Source organism: Thalassophryne amazonica, chromosome 1 (genome assembly GCF_902500255.1).
Source record: "Thalassophryne amazonica chromosome 1, fThaAma1.1, whole genome shotgun sequence".
Taxonomy (NCBI): domain Eukaryota; kingdom Metazoa; phylum Chordata; class Actinopteri; order Batrachoidiformes; family Batrachoididae; genus Thalassophryne; species Thalassophryne amazonica.
The window spans coordinates 124,525,634-124,550,410 of NC_047103.1; the positions used below are offsets into that span (position 1 = coordinate 124,525,634).

The 24,777-nt window shown below is 42.1% G+C and overlaps 1 protein-coding gene across 1 annotated transcript in view; it reads left to right on the forward strand.

Annotated features, from left to right (window-relative positions):
- LOC117513892 (protein-tyrosine kinase 2-beta-like) overlaps positions 1-24,777 on the forward strand; it is a 121,692-nt gene that overhangs the window by 26,369 nt on the left and 70,546 nt on the right. The window contains exons 9-15 of the mRNA XM_034174133.1: positions 2,219-2,293; positions 3,867-3,968; positions 9,584-9,701; positions 10,172-10,211; positions 13,677-13,708; positions 13,922-13,969; positions 22,554-22,648. Of these exons, the coding sequence (XP_034030024.1) occupies positions 2,219-2,293; positions 3,867-3,968; positions 9,584-9,701; positions 10,172-10,211; positions 13,677-13,708; positions 13,922-13,969; positions 22,554-22,648 (510 nt within the window). The remainder of the gene's footprint in view (positions 1-2,218; positions 2,294-3,866; positions 3,969-9,583; positions 9,702-10,171; positions 10,212-13,676; positions 13,709-13,921; positions 13,970-22,553; positions 22,649-24,777) is intronic.

Consider the following 24,777-nt stretch of genomic DNA (forward strand, 5'->3'; position numbering starts at 1 on the left):
CCACCAGGTGCTCTTTTAGGACCAGTGACAGTCCGTTTACAAAGGCAGCGCGGAGGGCAGTGCTATTCCAGCCGGATCTCGCCGCCGCGATGCGGAAGGCGACTGCATAGGCAGCTGCGCTCCGACGCCCCTGTCTTATTGACAGTAGTGCGGTTGAAGCGGACTCTCCTCTGTTGGGATGGTCGAACACTGTTCTGAGCTCCCGTACAAACCCATCGTATGTATGAAGGAGCCGCGAGTGCTGCTCCCAGAGCGCTGTAGCCCAAGCGCGTGCCTCCCCGCGAAGCAGATTTATTACATAAGCTACTTTGCTAGCATCAGTCGCGTACATCACGGGACGCTGTGCGAAGACGAGCGAACACTGCATAAGAAAGTCCGTGCACGTCTCCACACAGCCTCCGTACGGCTCTGGAGGGCTTATGTATGCTTCTGGGGACGGAGGAAGGGACCGTTGAACGACCAGTGGAACGTCACTTTCGCGCGCAGGGTCCTCGGGAGGGAGAGCCGCAGCGGCGCCCGAAGGGCGCGCCTCCACTTGTGCGGCGAGAGCCTCCACCCTGCGGTTTAGGAGAACGTACTGCTCGGTCATTAAATCGATCCGAGAGGTGAAGGCGGTGAGGATCCGCTGCAACTCACCGATTACCCCTCCCGAAGCCTCCGCCGCGCCTTGGTCTTCCATTGACCGTTCAACAGCCGGTTGACGCCCCTCGGGATCCATGACGCTGGCCGAGATATCCTGTTGTGAAAGTGTAGGAACACGGACCCACAACAGGGGGCGCAATAAATGGACAATGGAGGAAGTAAAAAACAAGATTTACTACTGAAACAAGCACGAGTAGTATAACAAACACAATGTTTAGGGTCGAATCCGCTGGTGTCGTGTGGGCAGGCTCGAAGATAGGAGACGTCCGTCTCAGTCGAACCGGAACCACCCAGATCTCCACTGCCACCGAACCCTGGAAATACCGGAACCGCCAAGTCCCGAATTCCCAGGTGGCCACTGCCTCCGCTCGTCGGATCCGGTACTGCTGGCAGGAGAGAGCAAGAACACACAGGAGTGGATGAACGCACCCAGTACAGAGAGGGGAGAAGCCGCCTCCACCTCTTGGCAAAGTTCAGCAGGAAGGTGAGTACTTATCCAAAGAAGGAGGGTCTCAGTAGTCACCAGTCCTGAAAGGTTTAACAAGTTTGTCAATCACAGAATATGCTGCAGAGAATGTTACCTTGGTCTTAGGCGATATCTCGGCACTGAGGTGGAGACGCCGTCCTCCTGATATACCTCGGTGCTGAGTAGAAACAGCTGTGTTTGGTGATGGGTGACAGCTGTCACCCAGATTACTCCCATGATGCGGTAGCGCCCTCTGGTGCCTGGAGCCCGCACTCCAGGCAGGGCGCCCTCTGGTGGTGGTGGGCCAGCAGTACCTCCTCTTCAGCGGCCCACACAACACTGCCAACAAAATAATATTTGGAGTGCTCATTGTTTTCTGCAGATTATATATTCTTGCCACGGTCATAATACGAGTGGATTTTCATACAAGACAACAGATCATGTCTAGGCTTGAGTGCCTTCTATGCTTGCTTTCTAGTATATTACACTTAAAATAATGCATCTTTTGAAGAAAATCCTTCTCTATGCCACTCCATCAAGCTGTATAACTGGTGATGCAACAGACTAAAGCTGCACTGTGCACATCTCTGATCAGAGATACAGAAGTTTACAACTCCTTCAAAGTTATCTTGTCTTGTGGCTTGGCTCAGTTTCCTTCTTCATCAGTTTTTGAGAACTGTATTCTACATTGTTTGTATTTCTTAAGAATTACTATAAATGAAGTCCAAAGCATATTCAGTGAATTGGAAATGCTCATAAATCCATCCCCTGACTAGTCAAAAGACAGCTGGCTGTAAAAATGGTAATTTTTATAAACAATAGCTGTGTGAATAACTTTTGCAATTACTTATGAACTCTGAAAGGAACTATGCAATAAATGGCCATAATTGCTAAATACTTTATGTGACATTTATGTTAAACCCTTTAAAGAGAATGGTCGACAATACAGGCATTTCTTGATCATTTAATTTCAACTCCATGTGGTGTTCAGCAGCAAACTAAATAAGTAAAATAATCCCATCAATGTCCAGATACATATGGTCCTGACTCCACATGTAACAGTCCAGAATGACCCTGTATGACTGTATTGTGTGTTTCCTGTTTTCATAGCATGGATGGAATCTGACAATAGATCTGGTTATTGGTCCTGAAGGCATCAGCCAACGAACTGAAAAGAACGCAAAAGTGAGCAGAGATTATTTTCTCTCTCTTTCTCTCTTTCAGTTCTTCTTAGTGCAGTCATTCTTTATCCTGCTCTTTGGGACCTCATACACTGCATATTTCCTTCTTCTCCTTCCACTTCCTGCATATAATTACCAAGTCAGGTGTATTCCACTTTTCATCCAGCTGAATACATCTGGGGCTCCATTTAAAAAAAACTGGCTGTAATAAATCATTTTCATGTATTCATCCCCTAACTTGTCAGGGGCAAGGGGTTTGTATCAATTAATCCTTATATTTCTTTTGTCCACTTACTTATGGCCTTTGAAAATGGAGGCGCTGTGTATAAAAATGGCTCTAATGCCTAAACAGTTAATGCAGTGTTTTTTATCCCCTTAAATTAAAGCTGGAAGTATACTGTATATGAGAAGCATATCATAATAATTACATTTCAACTTAATTGTGGTGGTGTACAAAGGCAAAATTACAATTAAAATTTTGCTCCTGTCCAAATACTTATGGACCTCACTGGAATGGGCTGATCTTGTAAGGAATATCGCAGTAATCTATATAAGCCCAGTGGCCTGTATGTATGGCTTTGATTGCCAAAAATGGGAGAGAGCTGACACTAGCTGTTTGGTGTGCTTAATTATGTATTTTGGGCCAAGGATGAATGCTGCAAAAAAAAAAAAATGGAACATTCATAGGACAAATATTTTAGGAGAAATTAGCAATTTTAGCTGACCACTAAACAATGGACATTGTGCTATACAATGCACCATGGAGGTTCAGGGCTGAGAGATTTTAAATCTTGTAATTGGGGTTCATGTTAGTTTAACAGTGTTGTTAGTGTTATTGATTTACGGTGTTTTTGTAGTTAATTTGGTTTAGTCAGTTTAGTTAAGTCTCATGTTGCTGTCACCATGAGTGACTTGTGTCATGTTGGTATCATGAGTGAAATGTGTAGTGTTTTTAATGTCTTCTGCCACTGTCTTTGTTTGTCAAATTAAAAGAACCTGCTTACAGCAGCTGCCTGTGTGCATGCAACTTCGATCACAGGGAAACTGTGGAGAGCTGACATTTGCTGTTTGGTATGCTTATGTGTTTTGGGTGAAGGATGAATGCTGCAAAAATTGAAAGTTGAAAGGATTAATATTTTTGGAGAAGATACCGATATTAACTATCAACACTGAACAATGAATGTTGCTAACTACTTTTGGACTCACATGCCATTCCAGCAGGGGGCAGTAAGTCATATGATAACAAGAACCTAAACAATTTAGAAATACATTAAGACAGTAAATTAACATGAACAAATTACATAATTAACAGGAAATAAAAGGGTTGAGTTCCTCTCCTAGAAATGGTTTGTCTAAAGTTCTAAAAACATTCTGTAATCACACCATTCCAACTCATTACACAAGCTTTGCTTAATTTATTACCACCCTTGAAAAATGTCAGCTACCTATTTTATAAACACTACCCAATCTAGAGCCCGTGGATCCGCACGGGCAACACACTAGTGAATATTACTCTATAAAACTCATATTTCTGTTCGTTTTCATTGCTTATCTCTGTATCTCATGCTTTTTTGTAGTCCACCTGTCTGGCCACTTTCTCTCAGGTGCGCAGTATTTCCTGCAGCATGGAGACTGAAGGTCGAGCTCTGCTCACTGTGCACATAGAAGGAGCCAAACAGGTAACATCATCCTTCAAAATAGCAGCTTGTACGTACCTAAAAGTGCCATTGTACCTCAGACGAGGCTTAAAGAACTTGGGGTGGAATGACCACTGTGGAAAAACTCAAAGAAATAACCATAACTGTTTAAGAATACTGGCAGACAAGATTTAAAATATATATATATATATATATTTTTTGGTGTAATCCATACCAAAAAAAAAAAAAAAAAAAAAAAATCATTATTGCCTTTGTGTATCTGCAGAACAAAACACAGTCCATGAAGTAGTGTTGAAGAAATCCTTCAAAGCCTATATAAAGGGAAATCTTGATCCAGAATCTGGATCTAGATCTGGATGACCTTGAAAATTCAGTGGAATCTTCCATGCCCTAATATGTATTTGTGGTGCAAATTTGGTGCGAATCTGTGAAGTAGTTTTGAAGTAATCATTCAAAGCCTACAGTTGTATGTAAAAGTTTGTGCACCCCTGATGATTTAAATGATTTTCCTTTATAAATCACTGGTTGTTTGGATCAGCAATTTCAGTTAAATCTATATACATAAAGGGCTAATTCTGTCTGTCTGTCTGTTGGGATAAACTCCCAAACTATAATATGTAACCCTAAAAACTATATATATTCTGAATCCTCATGACATGGGGAACAAACTGGTACCATTTTTTAAAAGTTCTGGGCAACCAATAATTTAATGCTTTAATCTATTCTGGCTATCTATTTATCTTTTATGGCTACTTGATGTCATCAAGAAAGCCTGAGTACAAAAATTCCAATGCGGTCAGAATTCTAATTCCTCCACCCCCACCCCCACCCCCCCCCACCCCCATCCTGAGGATGTCATCAAGAAAGCCTGAGTACAACAATTAGAAAGTGGTCAATTTTAATTCCACCCCACCCAAACTATAATATGTAGCCCTAAAAACTATATGTATTCTGAATCCTCATGACATGGGGAACAAACTGGTACCATTTTTTTTTAAAGGTGAACTGAAAATTACCCCCAAAATAGCCTTTTATGTAAGAAATAGTCTTTTATGTAAAACCATACAGTGTTGTACCATGTGGTTTCTCAACTGTTCTCAACTGTTAAGCACCTGACTGTCCTGTACAACCCAGTTTGCCTTCCTGTCTGAATACATTCAACCAAAGAAGTTATTTGATTCAATATAACATTATATTGAATCTGTAAAATATAATTTCCTTTGGTGGACAACCCAGTCCAGTGGGACAGTCCCTTAAGGTGGTTGGACTGAATCTGGCACAGCCTGTGTTCTCCCACGGCCAGTTGTATGCCGGCTGCTCCAGGGTTGGTAACCCAGAACAGCTGTACATCCACTCGCCAGGTGGCATGACAAGGAACTTTGTCTATCAAGAGGCTCTTCAAAACTAATGGTCAGAAAACATTAAGTGAATTTCAGAAGAAATATTTCTCCATTCTAATATTTACATTTGCTGTTTAAAGCCATTTTATGTTTGTAAAATTGCAATGTAAAAACAGTGAAATACCACTACCTCAATTTTGATTCATTGATATTTACATTTACTGTTACCTATCTTTTGTGTGTAATTTTGTTATAAATTTGATTACAAAACAAAAGTCTGCATGAAGGACTTCAAATGTGTTTGTCTTTTAACCAAGTATTTCCACTTAGTTTGGGGAGTCCACCTCTTATAGTCCTGCTGGACAAACTTTAGCCCATTAAATATTACATTTCTAAGACATCAGCATTACAAAAACAAATGGTCAATTGTTTTGATTAAAATGATTGGCATTTGGCCTATGTCTAAAACAGGTTAATCCGGGCAGTGCCAGGTACCCCAGCTAGTATATCATATAGCAAACACTGTGATATTTGAGAATTGAAATGAAGTTTATAGGATTTACAGAAAGTGTGCAATAATTCTTTAAACAAAATTAGGCAGGTGCATAAATTTGGCCACCCAACAGAAAAAAATACATCACTATTTAGTAGATCCTCCTTTTGCAGAAATAACAGCCTCTAAACACTTCCTATAGCTTCCAATGAGAGTCTGGATTCTGGTTGAAGGTATTTTGGACCATTCTTCTTTACAAAACATCTCAGGTTTGTTGGTTTCCGAGCATGGACGGCCCGCTTAAAATCATACCACAGAATTTCAATAATATTCAGGTCTGGGGACTGAGATGGCCATTCCAGAACATTGTACTTGTTCCTCTGCATTAATGCCTTAGTAGATTTTGTGCAATGTTTAGGGTCATTGTCTTGTTAAAAGATCCAGCCCCCAGTGCAACTTCAATTTTGTCACTGATTCTTGAACATTGTTCTCAAGAATCTGCTGTTTAGAGGCAACCATGTTGCCACTCATTAGAAGAGATGCAATGAGGGGAAACATTTGCAAATGGCCACCTTAAATACCCTTTCTCATGATTGGATTCACCTATGTAAGGAGGTCAAGGGTCAGTGAGCTTTCCAAACCAATTTTGTGTTCCAGTAATTAGTGCTAAATGTATTCAAATCAGTACACTGACAAGAGTGCCCAAATTTATGCACCTGCCTAATTTTGTTTAAATAATTATTGTACACTTTCTGTAAATACCAGAAACTTCATTTCACTTCTCAAATATCAGTGTGTTCATCTGTTATATGATATATTTAACTGAAATTTCTGATCCAGACAACCAGTGATTTATAAAGAAAAATCATGAAAATTATCAGGGGTGCCCAAACCTTTGCATACAACTGTATATAGAATAGAATAGAATAGAATAATTCTTTATGGTCCACCGATGTGGAAAATTGTCTTCGGCTCACCAGCACAAAAAAGACAAAAAAACAGTCATAAAACATTCATACAAACACACGAATAAAACAAAAATAAGATACTTAAAATACATGGAAGTAAAAGAAGAAATAGAATAAGATAAATAAAACGTACAGTAAGATCTAATAAAATCAAAACAGAAGTAAAGCAGTTCAGGTTTTATTTGTGGAGTGGACACTTTTTTGAGTTCATTATGGTGACGGCATTTGGTATAAAAGATTTTTTGAAAGAACCTTTGGCCAGAGAGCTCTGTAGGGCCTCCCAGACTTCAAGAGCTCAAACTGACAGGACAGAGGATGAGAGCTGTCTGCCAGGACTCTCTCAGCTTTCCTCCTCATCCTGTCAGTGTAAATGTGGGCCAAAGGCTTCTGGGGTTTTCCCACAATTTTCCCCGCCATTTTTACAATTCTATTTAATTTGTCCTTACATTTACAACTCAAGTGACCAAACCAAACACAAAGATGAAATGTTAAAATACTCTCAATATGTGCAGAATACACAAGCTCTAAAATCTGCGGATTAACACCAAGACAACTCAATCTTCTGAGAAGACTGAGTCGCTGTGAACATTTCTTAAAGATAAAATCAGTGTTTTCAAAGAAGCTCAAGTGACTGTCAAGAACTGTTCCAAGATATTTAAAAGTTTCAACCGTTTCAACAAGCTGGCCATCGAGTGAAACTGGCTGCACAGTCAGTTCTTGCTTTGTGTGAAAAACAAGCTCCTTTGTCTTAGACACATTGATTTCCAACTGGCTGTTGAGACACCAAGCTTCAAGAGCCTTAGTGTGAGCGAGATAGGAGGCTTCGCCAGAGGAGTCACATTTTTGTAGCAGGCCGACTAGGGCCATGTCATCCGCGTATTTAATCAGTTTAAAGTTTGTGTCATTAACTGCAAATTCGTTTGTAAAAAGAGAAGAGCAGAGGTGAAAGAACGCTACCCTGTGGGCAGCCAGTGCTTATGATGAGCTCTCCTGACTGTTACCACAAACTCTTTGAGGGCGACAAGACAGAAAGTCTCTAATCCAGAGCATCAGGCCCTTTTCAACATTTAAATCAGCCAGCCTTTTCAGAAGAATATGTAATTTCATAGAATTAAAAGCTGCACTGAAGTCTACAAACAAAACCCGAGCATATGCTTTAGCAAGTGAAAGCTGCTTTGAGATCATGTCCAGCAAGATCAATCCGGCATCATCAGTACCTCTGTCCCTCTTATAGGCAAACTGCAGAGGGTCTAGTTCACTGACCACTGTGGTGGTCAGGACGTCAACTAAAATGCTCTCCATAGTTTTACATAATATGGAGGTTATGGCAATGGGCCTAAAATCTTCAGGTTTGCTTGCCCCTGGCTTTTTTGGTATAGGCCTTATTATGGAGAATTTCCAAGATTTGGGCACTCCTGTGACAAGAAGGGAATTAAACAATCTGGAAAAGACTCCTTTTAATTGAGGAGCACAGTCTTTGAGTAGACGGGCTTTCAGGCCATCTGGGCCAGTGGCCTTGTTTGGCTTCAGTTTAGAAAGACTGTTAGCCACGTCATCCTCAGTGATAGCTGTGGGAGCTCCTGTTGGAAGATTTTTACAGATCTCATCACATTCCTGTTTATCATCCACTTTATCAAATCTACAGAAGAAACGGTTTAACTCATCAACAAAACATTGATTAATGATAAAGTGAAATCTTGATCCAGAATCCAGATCCGGATCACCTCCAAAATTCAGTGGAGTCTTCCATGCCCTAATATCTATCTGTGGTGCAAATGTGGTGAGAATCCGTGAAGTAGTTTTGACATAATTCTTCAAAGCGTATAAAAACTGAAATCTTGATCCAGAATCTGGATCTGGATCACCTCCACAATTCAGTGGAGTCTATCATGGCCTAATATCTATCTGTGGTGCAAATGTGGTCAGAATCCATGAAGTAGTTTTGACGTAATCCTTCAAAATGTATAGAAAGTGAAATCTGGATCCATAATCCGTATAAGGATCCAGATCACCTCCAAAATTAAAATTTAGTCTTCCATGCCCTATTTTCTATTTGTGGTGAAATTTGGTAAGAATCTGTGTGTTTTAAGGTAATCCTTCAAAACCTATATAAAGTGAAACTTGATCCAGAATCTGCATCCAGATCACCTTCAAAATTTAGTATACCCTTCCATGGCCTAATATGTACCTGTGTTGGAAATTTCATCCTAATCCGTGCAGTAGTTTTGGCGTAAGCCTGCTAACAGTAAACCTTCAAAGCCTATATAAAGTGAAACTGGATCCAGAATCCGGATCCAGATCACCTACAATATTTAATGGGTTCTTCTATGGCCTAATATCTGTCTCTGGTGAAAAAAATCATCAAAAGCTGTTCAGTAGTTTTGATGTAATACCGCTAAAAGTCAGACAGACAGACAAATAAATAAACACTGATGATTTTATTACATCCTTGGTGTACATAATAACAACATTTTGTTAAACTGTACACCTAAGTGATGCATAAAAATGAATTTGAATTTCTTTGAATTCATTGAATTTGAATTTCATTTTAATTCTTCCTTTCAGTCACATTTGAATTGTAATTCTGTATCCTTTTCACTACTTTAGTCTAAAATTTAACTCAAATTCAAGAAATGAATTGACATCCAAGAGTCATTTTCAATTCACTTGTGAATTTTGGACAGCCTTGCTGTGAAAGTGAGAATTTACCTTTACGGTGTAAATTTGGTTATGTAGGTGGGTGCTGATGCACAGTGAAAGGATTTGCTTTTTCCTGTATAATCTACTGAAGAATAGTTCAATCATGAATAATCTCTCAAATGTTCAACCTTGCAGCCTCTGGCAGTAAACACCTCCTCCCTGGCTGTGGCAGAAAACATGGCCAACCTGATTGACGGTTACTGTCAACTGGAAGGCAGCTCTGAAGGCTCGCTTATTAGCAGACCTAAAAAAGGTAATATACTTTTTCTAAATGTTTTCGTGGTGACGGTACTGAATGCAGCTTAAAAAAAAAAATCAAGCAACTAAACACAACCCAGTCTCACGGATTGTTGTGATTCAAGCCACACGAAATATACATTAATCCATTGGTTTGTCATATTGTCACGAAATGTGCAAAATTTTTGTCATGGGAGCCCAAATTCATTGTAATTCATTCCATGATGGCTACATGTAATTAAAAGTGCAGCGGGGGGGGGGGGGGGAGGGGGGGGTGGTGGTTATGACTAGGGTTGGGAGTAGGAGTAGGGTTAGTAATAGTGAGTTAAAAAAAACCTGTCACGATAATTTGAATCATTTTGTGATGGGAGGATGAAAAAAAAACGTGAGACTGGGCTGATTACTCTCTACCCCCCCCCCCCCCCCCGCTCTTTCAATTTAATTTAATTTGAAGATATTGCCATGTAATCATGTTGGTTCTTACAGGAAGAGGCACAAGGCTGAAGCTGCCCAGCATTCCAAAACAGTAAGTGGATTTATTCTGATTAAAAAAGCTGAACGTAAGCAGTCTGGGTTGAAGTCTGCTGTATCATTATGTCTGGATTGGGGGTGGAAATTACATTTTCAACAGTGAGCTATGTGACAAAGGTGCACATGCTTTTGTTTTTAAATTAAAGCTTCATTTTGCTCATACTAATGTCTTTATTATTGACAGTTTGTCACTGCCGTTCAGCACCTTTTTCACAAACTTCTGCTGAATTACTGCTGATGGACATCATGGCCAGCTTATACACAGGGACTGTTTTGGCTCCTTCTCGGTTCAGAGTGTTGGGTAGAGTTCTAGAGCCCAGCAACTTAGGTGCCTTTGTCAGTAGAAAGGTACACTGGCCCTGACTTTGTGGACGGTACAGATTTTTGTGGAATCAGTGGATGTCCTGATTACAGCACTTGGGTAGTTGAGTGAGGAGGCAGGCAGTGTCTGGGATTGCAGCTGTCCTAGATCCAAGCTCTCAATGACTTCCTAGTCCACCCGCACCGTAAACAGTTCCAGTGGAGAGCTGCTTCCGCCTCCTGAGGCGTCGGACTGTTTGCCAGAATCTCTTCGAGGCCGGCCAATAGTCCTCCTCCATAGCCTCCCCGAACTCCTCCCAGACCTGAGTTTTTGCCTCTGCGACCGCACGGGCTGCGGCACGCTTGGCCTGCCGGTACCTGTCAGCTGCCTCTGCGGTCCCACCTACCAACAAAGATAAGTAGGACTCCTTCTTCAGCAAAAAGGCATCCCTTACTTCCGGTATCCACCACCGGGTTCAGGGATTGCCGCTGCGACAGGCACCAGAGACCTTGCGACCACAGCTATGATTGGCTGCATCAACAATGGAGGTGGAGAACATGGTCCACTCGGACTCCATGTCTCCAACCTCCCCCGGGATCTGGGAGAAGCGCTCCCGGAGGTGGGAGTTGAAGACCTCCCTGACAGAGGGTTCCGCCAGTCGTTCCCAGCAGACCCTCACAATACGTTTGGGCCTGCCAGCCTGACCGGCTTCCTCCCCTCCCAGCGGATCCAACTCACCACCAGGTGGTGATTGGTTGACAGCTCTGCCCCTCTCTTTACTCGAGTGTCTGAGACACGTGGCAGAAGGTCAGATGATACGACTACAAAGTCAATCATCGACCTCCGGCTCAGGGTGTCCTGGTGCCACGTGCACTTATGGACACTCTTGTGCTTGAACATGGTGTTCGTGATGGACAAACTGTGACTAGCACAGAAGTCCAACAACTGAACACCACTCGGGTTCAGATCGGGGAGGCCGTGGTTCCCGATCACCCCCCTCCAGGTCTCACTGTCACCGCCCACGTGGGCATTGAAATCCCCCAGGAGAACAATGGAGTCCCCAGTCAGAGCGCTATCTAGTACCCCTCCCAGGGACTCCAGGAAGGTTGGGTACTCTGCACTACCACTCGGCCCATAGGCCGAGACAACGGTGAGAGACCTGTCCCCGACCCGAAGGCGTAGGGACACGACCCTCTCATTCACCGGAGTGAACTCCAACACATGGCGACTGAGCTGGGGAGCAATAAGCAATGCAACCCCAGCTCTCCGCCTCTCCCCGTGGGCAATGCCAGAAAAATGAAGCGTCCAGCCCCTCTCCAGGAGTTGGGTACCAGAGCCCATGCTGTGCGTGGAGGTGAGCCCGACTATCTCTAGTCGGTATCTCTCAACCTCCCGCACAAGCTCAGGCTCCTTGCCCCCCAGCGAGGTGACATTCCACATCCCAACAGCCAGGGGCTGTGAGCATGGACCGGGCCGCCGGGCCACCCGCCCTCGACCGCCACCCAATCCTCTCTGCACCCGACCCCCATGGCCCCCTCTGCAAGTGGTGAACCCACAGGAGGGCGGGCCCACGTTGCTCCTTCGGGCTGAGCCCGGCCGGGCCCCATGGGCTAAGGCCCGACCACCAGGCACTCGCGCGCGAGCCCCAACCCCAGGCCTGGCTCCAGGGTGGGACCCCGGCTCCGCCATATCGGGCGACATCTCGGTCCTTGATCTTTCACTGGTCATGGAGGTTCTGAGCTGCCCTTAGTCTGACCCGTCACCTAGGACCTGTTTGCCTTGGGAGACCCTACAGGGAGCACAAAACCCCCGACAACATAGCTCCTAGGATCATCCGGGTACGCAAACTCCCCCACCACGATAAGGTGGCAGCTAGAGGGGAGACTGTGAAACCAAATATGAATAAATCCTCGACATCCTCCACAGAGAATGGCGCAAAGCATGCGACCCGCCATGTCTCCCAGGCATCGAGAACATAGCCCGCAGGGAAAGTTCCATCCGGGCATGCAGGTTCCCCTGGCCCTGATCTTCTTGTAGAAAAAATGGTGTCAATAGCGTTCAGAGACCAGCTGAGCAATTCCATGATTAATCCAATATAGTTTGAAGAATTCACAGCCTGGTGAAGTAGGGACTTTGAAGGTTGAAGCAGAGATAGTGGAGAGAGGAGGAGATGTGACCGCCCTCGCCGGAGTCCCAAGCAGGGCTCTGGCTCCATCCAGGGCTCAAAGGAATTCTTAGAGACCCCACAAATTTCATTTAAATTTTATTTACTGGGATACTCTCAGTTGTGCCTTTCTGACTTATCTGCTTTTAAGACATCTGTGACCTCATTTATAAATTCTGTGCATGCAGAAAAACCATGAACCTGCAGCCAATTTTGACCTAATCAATGAAAAGTAAGGGAAAAGAGAATTTAATGAAAAGAAAAAAGACAACCAGTGGCACAGTACTTTCATTTCTTTCATCATTAAAATATTATGTCTGGTCATAAACACACACCTATATTAATACATCCAATTTACTATTCACAAGCTGAACTGAACTGTAATAATTGTGTACTATATTATTTTCATTACTCACTATTTTAATTTTGTTGCTATAAATCGTTGCAGCACTGTGTAATAGTTGTGTGTAACAATGACTGCACTGGTGTTGTTGGAGGACTTTGTAATTGTGACTACAAGACAAGAAAAATTGCTTTGATAATTTATTAACAATTATTTAGATTAGTTGTGTTCTCATTTTCTGTCTCAAGATGACATGAGTTGCCTCATGTCCCTCTTTAGTGTTCCAAGGACTTTTCTTCCTGAGCTGTGTGAGGACACAAGCATGTTTGACCCAGAGTCATTTTACATACAAATGATTATTTGACGGTGTGTCTACATCCAATCATGGCTAAAGATGGAGGTGAAAATCAGACTGATGTATTTATGAACAAAGTCACGATGACTCCTCAGTGCCTGGGCATTTCACAAAAAGTCAATGTCTACACACGCTTTTATAACTCTGAAAGAATGCATATGCATATTTTTGGCTTTTTGTGTACACACAGTTTTATTAGTGGCTCTATGAAGCCCTTGTTGAAATATGATAGTTTGCCTTAAACGTTGTCTTATATGACCCCTTTTAATTGATAACACAATCTTTCTCTTCTTCCAGTAATGAACCCAGTGGTTGTATCAAAACTATAGGTGAGTGTAATTACTGATTTTCAATTTTACAGGAAGTGTGGATTGATGAGTGTCATTTCAAACATACCTTGCTTCCATTATGTGTGTTTTGTTATTTTAAAAACAGCTTGAAAGTATGGGTCAAAAATATTTTCTCAATCAATTTAGTTTTAGACAAATGTAAATTAAATAGAATGTTGAACCTGTTATTTAATTTTGTTTCTTTAATCTCAGGTTCAGGTATTTATGCTGAGATTCCTGAAGACAAAGAAGATTATGGTGGTGAGTAGTGTTGCCCCCGAGGTGATGGGAGGGGGGAGCCGAAAAAAAATGGTCATGTGACTCATGATGCCATCTTGGGGCCAAAATAGCGTTCGCTCTTAATCTCTCTGCATGTAAATCCAGCTATTTTATTTATATTTTCACTGAAAATGATGAGTTGCTGTGCATTTGGATGCACAAAAAGACACTGCAAGGGCTTCAAGATGTACAGATTCCCTTCAGATCCGAACAGAAGAAAACTTTGGGAAAATAAAGTCAGCCGTGTGGGATGGAAACCAACATCATCATTATCAAAATTTTGAGAGATAAATTTATTGTTCAGTCCCATGTACAGTAAAACTCACCTAAACCGTCATCGTATAAACCAGATATTTGGAGTCACCGGACAAAAAATTGTCCCAATGTTTTGTATTGTTTTCCATGTACCTAATAAACATGGATTTTGTATAAGGGATTTTTCACTCACATCGGATAAAATGTCTAACCCAATCGCAATGTATTTCCATTAAAAACCCCTCACATGTGGGACCGGAGTCATTTCTGTGATTAAAAGACCGGATGTTTATTTTTTTCAAACCATGCTCAGAGCTGCAGCCTGACGTGCAGATGTTAAATCAGACACAAAAGGCTGTGATTTGACACTTTTCTGCTTTCACTACTTCATCTGCCATCATATTTAAATAGTTTTTGCAATCGGCGCACTGATTACAAATGCACCAGAAAAGTCCGTAACTTTACAGCACAAAGTCGGTAAAAAAGAGGAAATTGTACAGCTTACCTTTGAATTAGAGGTGATGATTGTAGAAAGAAAAGCTTGTTAAGGGTCAAATTAATCCAGAACAAAGCATAATCCAGTGACAGAGAACTTTAAAACTGTCACACGCGGCATTGCATGACAGAGTTACAGAGCTACAGGCTTTAAATTAATTAAATAAATAATCATAAATTGTAAATTTATGTAAATTTGATAGCTTAACTATTTTTATATTGATTTTGATAGCACCTGTACCTGGATGTGTTGCTGTATATGGTTAAATGATTTTTAAAAAATGGTGAAAACATAAAAGGTTCAATCAGTAGTTCAGCACAGTCTGACCCAAAATGGCGCCATGTTTGTGAGATTCTGGCAAGTTGGTGCTATTCTCTCAATAAAGGGACCCTAGTTCAGGGAGGCCAATTGGTACCTGTGGTTATTCTGTAGTGTGAAGTAGATGAGAGCCCAACTGTGAGATGGAGATTGTATATTCTGTTATGGAAAATAGCTCATCTTGACCAGTAAAATATTGTGTAACCAAACAACTGGATAGTAATGTCAGTGATTAGGAAGAATCCATCTGAAGATTGGTGGCAATGACATGCTTTTTCTGAAGGCCCCCTGACATGAACATGACTTTGATTCATGCACTAGCACGACATGTGTTGTACTGGAGAGTAAACTTGTCTTTAACGGGTGCAGACAGGATGCAAGAAATGCTCAAATGTTGAAATGTTCAAAAAATCTTTCACACACAAATGTCGTGCTACGTGGCGCAATCTAATCGCCAACACAATGTGCAGCTCGTCAAGTGCAGTAAAGAAGAAGTGAACAGAGCAGTGGTGACTTCAGTGGATCACATCAGAGCGCAGCTTGTCTGAAGGATTATAACAAGAAGCTAAATCTGTTATGAACATATGTAACAAGGTGAAGTCCGGATTGAAAAGATGTTCCTGCTAGCTTGGCTAACAGGGAATTCCTCTTTGGTTGACCTGGTAGACTTTTGGTCTTCAGTTTGAGCAGCCCGGTGTTCAAATCCCGCTGCCGTCCCGGCCACAAAAATAGGTCCTCTGGTCACACATACTTTAACAGCTGCACACAAGAAGGAAAGAACACACAACTGTTTTACCAAGCCATGACAATCTAAACATGGCAAAAATGACCTTTTTAGACGGCTCAAAATACTTTCTGCAGCTCGAATGGGTGAAGCTGGAGCGGTCCTCTTTGATTCAGGAAGCGATTAGAGCTGTTTTCAACTGCCAATTTACAGAGAAAATGATTAATCTGACACAAAATAATTATTTTATATACACAGCGTCAAGCACAGAGCATGTGGCAGGCGGAGGACAAAGGATCACAGTGGGTGGGATTGTCACGATGTCAGGCGTGCAAGTGTGTGAAGCAAAGTCCTGCTCATGTCAGGGGGCCTTTACTGTTGAGTCACTGATCATGTCACACTTCATATCAGCCTGAGGTGTGAAAGCATCACATTTTCACACATAGTGTGTTGGGCGATGGGGGTGTGAAATGTGTGATGCGTTTAAAGGCCTTTCACACCAAAAGTCCATAAAGTGTCGCACATCACTCTAGTTCGGTGTGAGTTCAACATCCAAAACTTACAAGTTTTGGATGTTGAGTTGAGTTCAACATCCAAAACTTGGAGGAGCTCTTTATGTTAAAGAGAGGTAGCAAGTGGACATAACTAAAGGAGGCTGCAATGTTTTAGAGTGTAGGACCATATTCATAAAGTTTCCGAGTATAAAAAGATGCTCCAAGTGAATAAATGATCAGAGAAGTTCCTACAATTATGATGTTTTGCCTTAAAGACTAGATGCTGGTAAGCTGAAAGTTATTCAGAAAACATCGTAGTCCCTACAAGAGCTCCTCAGGAGAAACAATGTAGAAAAGAAGGATTTTAGTTTTTTTTTTTTTTAGTGGGCATCATGTTTCCCCCTGGGGTTGCTAGCTTATTAGCAGGGCGCAGCACAACGACAAGATCACAGTGTGTTCAGGACACAGACCATCTACATATGAGTTTTAGCAACAGCTGTGTGCAGTTTTATGATTTTCTGGCTGAAATTCTGCCTAAATATGACTGTGTCCGTATTGTTGGTGATTTTAATGGTCATGTGTGTTGTCCTGATAAACCGCTGGTAAAGGACTTTTTAAAGTGTAGCTGACACATTATGCCATGTTTTATTGACTATTTGAGACTAAAATTAAACAACAGTTTGAAATTTATCCTTTCCTGGTCCGCATTTACTGAAGCAATAAATATTTGGATTTAAACCATGCGCCACTAAAAAACCAGGAACCTCCGGCCCAGTCACTAGTTTGGAGAAGAAGGAGGAAGTAATATCAGAACAAGAACCATTGTCTTAATAGCCCCATTCATCTATGGATTAATTTATGGATTTTTACAGGCTACTGACAGCCCCATTTCCACCGAGTGGTTCTGGTCGGAGCTGCACCATGTTTTTGATGTGAGAACATTTTATTCTCGCTGACTATTCTGGTCTCTCTGTTTAAGGTGCAGCTCCATCCAGGGATGAGACTTGTATTTGTGTTGGTGACCCTCCTGTCCTGTGCACCCACAGCAATTCTTGTATATTCGTCCGTGAATTGTTCTGTGAATTGTTCTTGTGAACTGTTCTGTAATTTATGTTTGTAGCATGGCCCAAGCAGAGGGTCACCCCTTTGAGTCTGGTCTGCTTGAGGTTTCTTCCTCAGAGGGAGTTTTTCCTTACCACTGTTGCTGTGGGGGTTGGTAAGGTTGGACCTTACCTGTGTGAAGTGCCTTGAGACAACTCTGTTGTGATTTGGTGCTATATAAATGAAAATAAATTGAAATTGAATTGAACTGAAATTGAATTGGCAGAATCCTCTTCATTGGCAGGTGGAAACACTTACAGTGAGGAAAAAAAGAATTTGAACACCCTGCGATTTTGCAAGTTCTCTCTCTTAGAAATCATGGAGGTGTCTGAAATTTTCTTCTTAGGTGCATGTCCACTGTGAGAGACATAATCTAAAAAAAAAAAAAATAAAAATCCGGAAATCACAATGTATGATTTTTTTAAATAATTTATTTGTATGTTACTGCTGCAAATAAGTATTTGAACACCTGTGAAAATCAATGTTAATATTTGGTACAGTAGACTTTGTTTGCAATTACAGAGGTCAAACTTTTCCTGTAGTTTTTCACCAGGTTTTCACACACTGCAGCAGGGATTTTGGTCCACTCCTCCATACAGATCTTCTCCAAATCTTTCAGGTTTGGATTTTCAGCTCCCTCCAAAGATTTTCTATTGAGTTCATGTCTGGAAACTGGCCAGGCCACTCCAGGACCTTGAAATGCTTCTTACGGAGCCCCTCCTTAGTTGCCCTGGCTGTGTGTTTGGGGTCAATGTCATGCTGGAAGACCCAGCCATGACCCATCTTCAAGGCTCTTATTGAGGGAAGGAGATTGTTTGCAAAAATCTCGCAATACATGACCCCATCCATCCTCCCTTCAATACGGTGCAGCCGTCCTGTCCCCTTTGCAGAAGACCACCCCCCAGAGTATGATGTTTTCACCCCCATGCTTCACAGTTGGGATGGTTTTCTTGGGGTTGTTCTCATCCTCTAAAGATGGTAAGTGGAGTTGATTCTGAAAAGCTCTATTTTGGTCTCATCTGACCACATGACCTTCTCCCATGCCTCCTCTGGATCATCCAGATAGTCACTGGTGAACTTCAAACGGGTCTGGACATGTGCTGGATTGAGCAGGGGGACCTTGCTGCCCTGCAGGATTTTAAACCATGACAGCATCATGTGTTACTAAAGTAATCTTTGTGACTGTGGTCCGAGCTCTCTTCAGGTCATTGACCAGGTCCTCCTGTGTAGTTCTGAGCTTTCTCAGAATCATCCTTACCCCACAAAGTAAGATCTTGCATAGAATCCCACTTTCTAATAAACAATCACAACAGTTGTCTTCTACCAAGCTGCTTGCCTGTTGTCTTGTAGTCCATCCCAGCCTTGTGCAGGTCTACAGTTTTGTACCTGGTGTCCTTAGACAGCTCTTTGGTCTTGGCTATGGTGGACAGGTTGGAGTGTGATTGATTGAGTGTGTGAACAGGTGCCTTTTATACAGGTAACAAGTTCAAACAGGTGCAGTTAATACAGGTAAAGAGTGCAGAATAAGAGGGCTTCTTAAAGAAAAATTAACAGGTCTGTGAGAGCAGTGGTTGGTAGGGGTTCAAATACTTATTTGCAGCAGTAACATACAAATAAATTATTAAAAAAATCATACATTGTGATTTCCAGATTTTTTTTTTTTTAGATTATGTCTCTCACAGTGGACATGCACCTACGACAAAAATTTCAGACCCCTCCATGATTTCTAAGTGGGAGAACTTGCAAAATCGCAGGGTGATCAAATACTTATTTTCCTCACTGTATATTGATGAGCGCGCATTTGCACGGAGGCAAAACTGAGTATTTTCAGATTTTTTTGTTTCATTGTTTTGTGGATCATGGCATTATTTTGTTTTGTGGGATATTATGAGCACATGAGGAACTCTGGGAGATTTTTTTACTTACAGCGCAAAGTGGCTTGTTAAGAGCAAAGACTCGATCCATCAGCCGCAATAACGGATTACAGCCGGTACTAAGAGGAAGCTCAGAGGGGACCATTTATTTTCACTGCTGTGGCTCCAAAATGATGGAATGACCTGCCTCAGCAGATTAGACAGACCTCATCTCTGTCTGCTTTTAAATCTCTTCTGAAAACCCATCTCTGCTCCTTGGCATTTGACACCTATTAAGACACTGACTTCATTTATTTTATTTTATTGCTTTTAATCTTATGGTTGTAATTTTTACTCATGTTTTATGGCTTTTAATTATTTTATTTGTATTTTATTTGCAGTGTTATGTCTGAAGTGAACTGTTATGTCTTTTCTGATGATTTTTATTTATTCTTCTGTACAGCACTTTGGTCCACTGCAGATGTTTTAAAGTGCTTTACAAATAAAGTGGGTTGGTTGGTTAATTTTTTACAATTTATTTATTATCCACAACTTGTTTAGTGATGCTCATGAAGGCAGGGGCCTGCACTTACCATCACAACTTGCAATGAAGTCAGTGGCGTTTCCTAAACCACCCCTAATCTAAGGCTCCTATCAGGAGCTCTCTGAAAGTACTGTCAGAGTGTTTGTGAATACAGATTCTGATTTCCCGTGGGAAGTGGCATACCTATCAATCAAACCCTGTGTCATATGTATGTAACCATGCTCCGAGACTAGCTCTGTGCCCAAGGGCTTGATCAATGCTCTGGAACACTTTTTTTTTTTTGCTACAAATTTTAATATCTGATTTGGAGTCACCATCTGATCTGTTTTAGGCTAATGAAAAGATGCATAATGTGACCCTTTATGTATTTACAGTGAGGAAAATAAGGATTTGAACACCCTACGATTTTGCAAGTTCTCCCACTTAGAAATCATGGAGGAGTCTGAAATTTTCATCTTAGGTGCATGTCCACTGTGAGAGACATAATCTAAAACAACAACAACAACAACAACAAAAAAAATCTGGAAATCACAATGTATGATTTTTCTTTTTTATAATTTATTTGTATGTTACTGCTGCAAATAAGTATTTGAACCCCTGCCAATCAGCAAGAATTCTGGCTCACACAGACCTGTTAATTTTTCTTTAAGAAGCCCTCTTATTCTGCACTCTTTACCTATATTAATTGCACCTGTTTGAACTTGTTACCTGTATAAAAGACACCTGTTCACACACTCAATCAACCACACTCCAACCTGTCCACCATAGACAAGACCAAAGAGCTGTCTAAGGACACCAGGGACAAAACTGTAGACCTGCACAAGCCTGGGATGGACTACAGGACAACAGGCAAGCAGCTTGGTAGAAGACAACAACTGTTATGATTATTTATTAGAAAGTGGAAGAAACACAAGATGACTGTCAATCTCCCTCGGTTTGGGATTCCATGCAAGATCTCACTTTGTGGGGTAAGGATGATTCTGAAAAAGCTCAGAACTACACAGGAGGACCTGGTCAATGACCTGAAGAGAGCTGGGACCACAGTCACAAAGATTACATTAGTAATGTTGTGTGGGCCGCCAGAAGAGGATGTACTGCTGGCCCACCACCAAAGGGCGCCCTGCCTGAAGTGCGGGCTTCAGGCACGAGAGGGCGCTGCCGCCACGGACACAGCCGGGAGTGACAGCTGTCACTCATTAATTCCTGACAGCTGTCACACATTCTTCATCATCGCACTCCATAAAGACCAGACGTCATCTCCACCTCATCGCCGAGATATCATATTTCATTGGAGGTAATACTCTCAGCCTTTTTGTGAGATTTATAAATCTGTTATTGTGAGTGTTTGCAGAAGAACCGGTCGTTTTTGCGGAGGCTGTGCAAGATGGCGCTCCTTTTCATCTGAGACTGCTGCAACATATTGAGTGAGAGGTGGAGGTGGCATTCCCACCGCTGTTGTTACTGGGTGTACACACACCCACACTTGACTGTCTTTGTTCTTCACCAGCAGTACCAGATCCGACAGTCGGGGACGGTGATCACCTGGGAATTCGGGACTTGGCGGCTCCAGTATTCACCAGGTTCTGTGGGGGCGGAAATCGTGTGGTTCCGGCTCTTCTCAGGACAGACGTCTTCTATCCTCGAGCCTGCCCACACGTCACCTTTGTAATTTGACTGTAATTATATTCTGAGATTGTCTGTATGTTCGTTGTGCACGTTTCACAACATTAAATTGTTACCTTTTGGCTCATCTATTGACCGTTTATTTGCGCCCCCTGTTGTGGGTCCGTGTCACTACACTTTCACAACAAGTAACACATGATGTTATCATGGTTTAAAATCCTGCAGGGCAGCAAGGTCCCCCTGCTCAAGCCAGCACATGTCCAGGCCCGTTTGAAGTTCACCAGTGACCTTCTGGATGATCCAGAGGAGGCATGGGGGAAGGTTGTGTGGTCAGATGAGACCAGAATAGAGCTTTTTGGAATCAACTCCACTTACCATATTTAGAGGATGAGAACAACCCCAAGAAAACCATCCCAACCGTGAAGCATGGGGGTGGAAACATCATACTCTGGGGTGCTCTTCTGCAAAGGCGAAGGACGACTGCACCGTACTGAAGGGAGGATGGATGGGGTCATGTATTGCGAGATTTTGGCAAACAACCTCTTTCCCTCAGTAAGAGCACTGAAGATGGGTCATGGCTGGGTCTTCCAGCATGACAATGACCCCAAACACACAGCCAGGGCAACTAAGGAGGGGCTCCGTAAAAAGCATTTCAAGGTCCTGGAGTGGCCTGGCCAGTCTCCAGACCTGAACTCAATAGAAAATCTTTGGAGGGAGCTGAAACTCCAAACCTGAAAGATTTGGAGAAGATCTGTATGGAGGAGTGGACCAAAATCCCTGCTGCAGTGTGTGCAAACCTGGTGAAAAACTACAGGAAACGTTTGACCTCTGTAATTGCAAACAAAGGCTACTGTGCCAAATATTAACATTGATTTTCACAGGTGTTCAAATACTTATTTGCAGCAGTGACACACAAATAAATTATTAAAAAATCATACATTGTGATTTCCAGATTTTTTTTTTTTTAGATTATATCTCTCACAGCGGACATGCACCTAAGATGAAAATTTCAGACCCTCCATGATTTCTAAGTGGGAGAACTTGCAAAATCGCAGGGTGTTCAAATACTTATTTTCCTCACTGTATGTTAGAATCTTGAGAAGAATATCTCAAAGCAAAGAACCGGTTTCCCTGATTTTATTCTGTGATATTGTTTAGAGAAAAACACAATCTCCAGAGGTGACATCATCGTGGGACGAATCCTGGGTGAAGGATTCTTTGGAGAGGTTCATGATGGCGTTTACAAAAGCTTGGTGAGTTTGCCTCTTGGCAGAATCAGCACAGCTCACTCACTCAGCAACAACCAGAATTCAAATCAAGTGGAGTTTTGCATTTTGTTCTCCTTTAAATTACAAAACAAGCACTGCAATCCCATATAGCTATCCCCAGTCACTCTAATGACGGACAGAGCGGATTAGTTACATTTTTAAATATTTTGTCCGTTGGCAAATATGTTAGTCTCCCGTGGAGTTGGGGGGCTTATGTTCAGATTATGTCGCATTTCTATGGAGTTTTGTGCTGAGGAGAAGTATTTTCCTGGCTTACAGACAAATATGCTCCATTTGATCAGAGTTTGGTGCTTGGAAAGAGTGAAGTTATGTTTCCTCACTAGAACGGCTCTGCTGCGTCACCTCTCTGAGAGACAGAGAGTGAGACTGTTGCATCGTCATAAAAGATTCAATGTCCACTTGTGAACTGGGTTTCAAAAAAGTCATTTTACTGAACCACACTCTCTGGCTTGCGTGGCGACAGCAGTCGACTTCCTCAGTATTCTTAACATGCACCTTGGCAACTAGAGGGTCAGACATTGCCCTCTGCTGGACTCTTATGAACATAACATCCAAGGAGTCATAATGAATGGTAGAGGGTATTCTGTAACCCATTCACTGTAAACCTGAATGTTCAAATTAATTAAAAAGATTAAGCAGTGTAAACTCAAAATTGAAAGAAAACGTGCTACTTACTTAAATATTTCAAGTTTGTAACATGGCATTGTTTTTGAATAAATTAAGCAAAACTTCAAAGCATAACTTAAGGCCCCTTCACACATAACATGATGTTGGATGAAAGACGCAGAAACTGGAAACCCTACTGGATTCCATCTAATAAATATATGTAGCCCCAACTAAATTAAATTACATTATCTTGCACGGATGTGTTTTGTTTGAGTTGGGACTACTTATATTTATTAGATGGAAATCCTGCTCATAAGTGAATTGTTCATCCAATGAGTCATTTTTTGAGTGAGGTAGTCGTTTCTCCACTTGCTGGTCTTCTGACCACAATGAACAGTTGGACCACAGCAGAAAAATAAATGACATGCAGTGGACAAGACAGAAAAAAAAACAAAAAAAAAAACACAAGCAGCGGCAAAGTTCTCCGCCTGATATCTGCTTAAAGTTTTGACCACATCAAAACTTTCAGATGAACTTAGCAGATATCAGCTGACAAGTTGTGTATTTTGTGGATGGGAAAATTACCTTTGTCAGACAGAAACGAACACAGTCAGTTCCTCATATGTTTCCTTAGTGTGACTGGGGCTATATTGTGGTGGCAACGGTGGAGTGTCGCTCTTCATGAAGATTCTAAGAATCCCCTTGGAAAGCTCTGAACTTAGCTTGAACATTTTCTGCTTGGAGTCTTAGCTTCAGAGTGATTCAGGACCCATCTCAGAGAAAGTCTGAGCAAGAAGAGACAAAAACATTTATCTTTGTGAGGCGGCAGAGCTGACCCCATTACTGAGTATGACACATGTTCTGAAGACTGTGATTGGTTGTCCAAAGCGGAAAATCTCTCTCTCACACACACACACACACGCACACACGCATGCACACACAAGCGGCCTGAATATGATATATTATAGGCCTTTACTCTGACATAACAGGCCTATTTTTGCCTATTTTACTCTAATCACACACAAACACATTTCTTGCTATACGAGGTCTGTCAATAAAGTATAGGTCCTTTTAATTTTTTTCAAAAACTATATGGATTTCATTCATATGTTTTTACGTCAGACATGCTTGAACCCTCGTGCGCATGCGTGAGTTTTTCCACGCCTGTCGGTGACGTCATCCGCCTGTGAGCACTCCTTGTGGGAGGAGTCGTCCAGCCCCTCGTCGGAATTCCTTTGTCTGAGAAGTTGCTGAGAGACTGGCGCTTTGTTTGATCAAAATTTTTTCTAAACCTGTGAGACACATCGAAGTGGACACGGTTCGAAAAATTAAGCTGGTTTTTGGTAAAAATTTTAACGGCTGATGAGAGATTTTGAGGTGATTCTGTCGCTTTAAGGACTTCCCACGGTGCGAGACGTCGCTCAACGCTCTCAGCCGCCGTCGTCAGCCTGTTCAAGCTGAAAACCTCCACATTTCAGGCTCTATTG